At 31.9% G+C, this 6,000-nt stretch overlaps 1 protein-coding gene across 1 annotated transcript; it reads right to left on the bottom strand.

Moving 5' to 3' along the window:
• Nucleotides 1–1,583: 1,583 nt before the first annotated feature.
• LOC308646068 (olfactory receptor 4K2-like) lies at nucleotides 1,584–2,543 on the bottom strand (the record flags this gene model as incomplete). The annotated part of the gene is made up of 1 exon (XM_081288606.1): nucleotides 1,584–2,543. One exon carries the CDS (start codon nucleotides 2,541–2,543, stop codon nucleotides 1,584–1,586), a length of 960 nt encoding a protein of 319 aa, XP_081144732.1.
• Between the last annotated feature and the right edge of the window lie 3,457 nt (nucleotides 2,544–6,000).

The following is a 6,000-nucleotide window of genomic DNA, read 5'->3' as shown; positions in this document are numbered from 1 at the left end:
TTCCATTACTGCTTTTCAAGTGGGTAAAAGACAAAGACATAAATAATACTTCAGAACTTCTAACCTAGTTTATTCTAAAATATTATTGTGATAAAACAAAATACAGACCTATCAAACATAGTATATTTATTACTTGGCCTTTCATGCAATCTTGTAATATATTTCAATTTAAATAAGAAATCCCTCAAATATAATACTTCTTTTGAAAAAATACAGGCATACAAAAGACAAAATTAACTACAGAAACGAATCAAAGACTAATAAATTGACACATTATTTTCTGACACAAATTCATGCCGTTTAAGTTCAAGTAAGCATTTAACTTTCCATCCCAGTACCTGAAATTTTATCTCTATTTGATATACAATATTATTAGTGTTTACTAAACCTTTCATGAGTATTGATCATTGCTAAATTTTACACATATTTTGTTCATATTCTCTCATGTTCAAAGTTGATTCAAATCTCAAACTCAACCCACTGAATGAAGATTGTTCAACACTATTCAAAAGAATTCATCCATGATATTGATTGTTTCCTTTGCTGAGAAGGAACTTTTCAGTTTGAATCCATCCCATTTATTGATTCTTGAATTCACTTCATGTGCTTTAGGAATCTCATTCAGGAAGTCAGTTCCTGTGCCGATATGTTGAAGCGATCAACAAATATATGAAAAAATGTTCAACATCTCTAACAATTAAAGAAATTTAAATTAAAACTACACTGAGATTCCATCTTGCTCCAGTCAGAATGGCAATTATCAAGAACACAAGTAACAATAAATGTTGGCGAGAAGGTTGAGAAAGGGAACATTCATACATTGTTGGTAGGACAGCAAATTGGTGCAACCTTTCTGAAAAGAAGTATGGAGAGTCCTCAAAAAACTAGAAATGGAACCACCTTTTGACCCATCTATCCCATTCCTCAATATATCCAAAGGAGTTAAAATCAGTATACTACAGAGGCACAGCCACATCAATGTTTATAGCATCTCAACTCACAGTAGCTAAACTGTGGAAGCAACCTAGATGCCCTACAATAAATGAATGGATAAAGAAATTCTGTGGTATATATACACAATGGAATATTACGCATACTTAATGAAGAATGAAATGATCCACAATATGAATTTTCACATGACAATATTTCTAATGCTGTGACATATGCCCCAAAATCCTAATTAAAATTCTAAATTAAGGTATACACCATCAGAAAACTCCACATTGAGCAGCCACTTAGGAATGTTCTTGGTTAGAAAACAATATTTTATCTATATTCTCTAAGTAGTCTTAAGTTATGTTTCAGGACTCATGGATCTATGAAGTTCTGAAATTATGTTCACAATTTTGATGATATAATGTTTGTGAAAATAAACATTAGCTTTTAACAAATTATCAAAAGGATCCATAATCTCAACAGGCTTGCAAGTACTTCACCAGCCAAGATGTTGCACATCTGTCAACCCTGGCTTCTTGTTTTCATGATTTTAGACAAAGTGACTTGAAAGTCAGATTCTAGGTTTAACTTTCTCTGGCTTTCTAAGCAAAACTGGATGATCTACATCTCAGCTAGGATAGCTCCATTCATTGCACTGAATATCTTGGAGTAGTTTTTCCAAAACTGAAATATTGATTACTTAGTTTCTTCTTTACTGCTGTCTTTACTTCTTGGTTTCTCAAAGTATAGATTAGTGGATTCAGAAAGGGAGTAAAGATGGTATAGAAAACAGACAAAATTTTGTCCACCAGGAAATTTGTGAAAGGCCACACATAAATGAAGATGCAAGGCCCAAAGAACATGAATACCACTATGAAATGTGCAGTGCAGGTAGAAAGAGCCTTAGATGAGCGTGTGGAGGAATGGTCCCTGATAGTGACAAGAACAATGATATATGAAGTGAGCAAAAGCATAAAACTTACAAGAGCAATAACACCACTGGTTGAGATCATGAAGATCCCAAGAACATATATGTCTATACAAGCCAGCTGGATGACCAAAGGAAGGTCACAGAAGAAACTATCTATCACATTGGGACCACAGAAGGGTAAATAGAGAGTAAAAGCCAACTGGCTCATCGTATGCAGGAAGCCCACTGTCCAAGAAGTTATGACAAGCCCAACACATACTCTTGGGCTCATAATTGTTGAATAATGGAGAGGTTTACATATGGCAATGTACCTGTCAAAAGACATGGAGATCAGCAGCACAATCTCTGTCCCAGTGAAAAGATGCAAAAAAAAGATCTGAGAAATGCAACCCTCAAAGGATATGGTCTTGCGCTGAGCAAAGAAGTCCATAATCATCTTTGGCGTGGCAAAGGAGGACAGGCACATGTCAATGAGAGAGAGGTTGCTGAGCAGGAAGTACATGGGCAAGTGAAGGTTTGAGGTGGAAAGGACAGTGAGCAAAATCAGGCAATTGCCAAACATAGTCATTAAATAGAAGATGGAAAACACTACGAAGAAGAATATCTGAAGCTCAGAAGAATCAGTCAGTCCAAGTAACACGAATTCAGATACTCTGGAATGGTTAAAACCCTCCATTGTTCTGCAGATACTGCTCTGTAATCTTAAAAGGAACAAAATTAAAGCTAGGAAAAACATGATATGTCTACAGCTACATGTGACAAACTTATGATGTCATTTGATAGTTCTCTAGCACACTGATTATCTAAAATCTATGTAAAAACCTTAGACATCATTACTCTAAGTACATGTATGAAGACATGAATGGTGTGAAAATACTTTGTGTACACCCAGTGACTTGAAAAATTGTACTCTATATGTGTAATATGAGATGAATTGCATTCTGCCATCCTGTATAACAAATTAAAATAAATAAATAATTTAATAAAGAAAAAACCTTTCAAAGTAAAGAGTTTCCTTCTTGGAAGCACTGATCAATTACTACTGGATAACACCTGAGAAGCACAAACTCTTACTTATAGCCAGCACTCGTATACATTGGGGTACATTCATACACGCCCACACACTAACACTTGTCTGAGTACACCTAGGAAGCTGCATAAAGCATATTTACAGATTATATTAAGTTTTTAGACTGTACTGAGTAGGACACATAAAGTAAAAATAAGGGCTGAAACTCTAAAGGTTTCTCTTACTCCACAAAAATGCAATTATATCAAGTCAATCATTGATGAACACTAGATTTAATTAACATTTTAATATAATGATTAGAGAAGATCCACTTTATATCCTTATGAGGGTGACAAATTATTTACCTTTTACTTTTTAAATCTATGAAACAACTGACAACCAAGGGGCATGCCTATAATATATGTGAATTATTTTTAGTTTTTATTATTTTGTAACCCCAGAAACTTTTATTTTTTTAAGAGACTAACCTTTGATTCTCTTCATATTACTCAAATGAAGCTATTGTTTTAAAGTGAGGATGGTGAGCTACTATAAAAATTCAGAATAACTTTAAAAAATTACTTTTCTCATTTACTGTACTTCCCAAGTTCTATAATTTTATTTCCAAGATGATATCACTGTCTATCAAAGAGTCAAAAGTGTGGTACAATACAAAACAAAATTGGTCGTGGTAAATGAACACCAATTTTGTCACCAAAGAGGGTTTATCCTTCCAGAACCTAGTAAAATTTACGCCTTTTATTATGGAAAACTCAGATGAGTTTTCTGAAAGTTTTCGGGTCATTGGAAAATTTTGTCACATTAAAATTAATGGAATAGAAATATCTAATATTGTTTCAGTTCAGGTATTTATAAAAAAATGTTTACCTTTAAAATCACTTTTTTTCAGTTAAATTGCTCTTTTCACATGTAAAACTGAGTTCCTTTGTTACATTAGATAATTTAAGAATTTTCACTGCACATATGAATATTTCATCTATTTTGATAATAATTTCAATATTAATAGATGTTATTATATATAATTCTGTTATTAATTTCATCTTTTAAATTGTGATTTTAAAATTTATTTTATATTAATGTTTTCTAAGTTCATCAAAAAAGATTAAAATGTAAATACATCAGTGAAATAGGATGAAACAATACCAACACATGTTAAATGTCAGTATGCTAATATTCAAGTTACAATTGATATTCAGTGAGAAGAAAAGAATGAAGTCAGTGTCATAAACTTAAAGAATGAACATATGGAAACATAATCAATAAATGAGCTATTTGACTTTCATTTCTTTCACTTCCCTTCCATTAATTTATCCCCAATGATCACTAAAAACCTGCTTAAAGTAAATATTAAGTAAAAATTAAAACCCCACATTAGAAAAAGTTGGGACTACTGGCTGCTAAAATTTCCTAATATTTTAAACCAACAGATGTACAACTTTAACTGTTCTGACAGTATGAATGCATCAATTTGATGAAAGAATAAGTTTTATTATTAGGTCATCTCTTTTCTCTAAATTAATAGACTAGCTAAGTAAATTTCCAGATCTGCTGGATATTTTCAGTTAAAAAGAGGTGAGATGGTTTCTAGCTTAGAGTAAGTTTTAGTTGATTTATAGTAAAATATGAAACAAATATTCCAAAACAATTTTGGCTTCTATTTGCATGACTAACACAAAGTTTTCATTGGTTCCACATTCTAACATTAGAGTAGAAATGTCATAACTACTCTGTTGCAGAAAATTCCACAGTCCTGTTAGAATTGGAAAAGGGATAACAACAACTTGGATTCAATTTTTAAATGTTGATGTGCAGAAGGAAACTTGCTGGAAATGAATTATACTTTCCATATTATAATCTACCTCACTACTCCATTCTATTCTGTGTTCACTCAACACATGAAGTTTAGCTATTACCTTTAGTAATATTTTTTATTTAAGTGAATTCACGTTTTCCATGTGGAAGAAAATCTAGTTACATATTCATTTATTATACATATTCAAAGTGCTTTTCCAATATTACAAAATACTTTCAAAATTTATCAGAGAGAATTATTCTGAAATTCTTAAAGTGGAACTATTGTCCAGTGGTGAAAAAATGCTTAAGGTACATATAGCCTCTTATGATAGTTAAATTAAATGGTCTATATAAAGTTATATGCATATTTCCTGAGCAATGTTGAAGAAACTTTCTAGGTTTCAAAATATGAATTTAAGAATATTGTTCAGAAATAATAAGCTCATTTTATTAAAAATAATACTATATGCAATAAAATATTCTAACCTAGTTTCGATTCATGAATTTAGAGAAAGACTGTGCTCCCCAAATAATTTCTTTTTTCAAAATAAATTATTTCTTTTCATATAAAAATCAATGTTTGTTTTATATTAACTGAAGTTCTCAGTTTTACACATTTGACACATTTTCCTGTTTTGATGAAATAATTAAATTATTTATGGAAACTACTCTTACACCATTGCAGTTTTAAGGTTTGTTTTCTTCTCCTTTTCTTCTCCAGAAAGGCAGCTTTGATCACTATGTTACCAAACCATCCTTTTGTCTTCAAGTTATACACACTTCTTATTTACTACTCTACTATTATGGTTACTTTATATAATTATCATATAAATGCCAATTTTTTGATACCTGAAGAAAAGAAGCCACAACTGCTTCTCAGGATCCTTAGTATTATATCCAGCTTCTAACCTACCAGCTGTGCAGCCAGAATCAAAAACACAACATCTTCTAAGATTCACAAGTCTCTGGAAATCACCATGGTCTTTAGTAAGCACTGGAAGCGTGGACTTTGGACATATATCCTCTCCTGTCTTGACATAAAAGCCTTTGGAAGGCAGTGACATAGAGGAGATTAGGGATTAGATACTAGAATCTGCTTGCAGTGGGAGTTATTAAAATGTTGAACTAGCTTTTCATAGAGTCACAAAACGAACTCTAAATGTTTTAGCTATTTAAAGCAAAGGTTCATGCTCACATTGAAGCAGTATTCATTAGAGAAAAGAGGACAACTGGGATTGACCTAGAAGAAATGTAGGCAATCACTTTAAAAGCATTATTGGGGCAAAATTTACATTCTCATATTTATTCC

Source organism: Spermophilus citellus (genome assembly GCF_964194105.1).
Source record: "Spermophilus citellus genome assembly, chromosome: 4".
NCBI lineage: Eukaryota > Metazoa > Chordata > Mammalia > Rodentia > Sciuridae > Spermophilus > Spermophilus citellus.
Note: the sequence above shows the minus strand (reverse complement) of the source record. Positions and strands in the feature narration are given on the sequence as shown.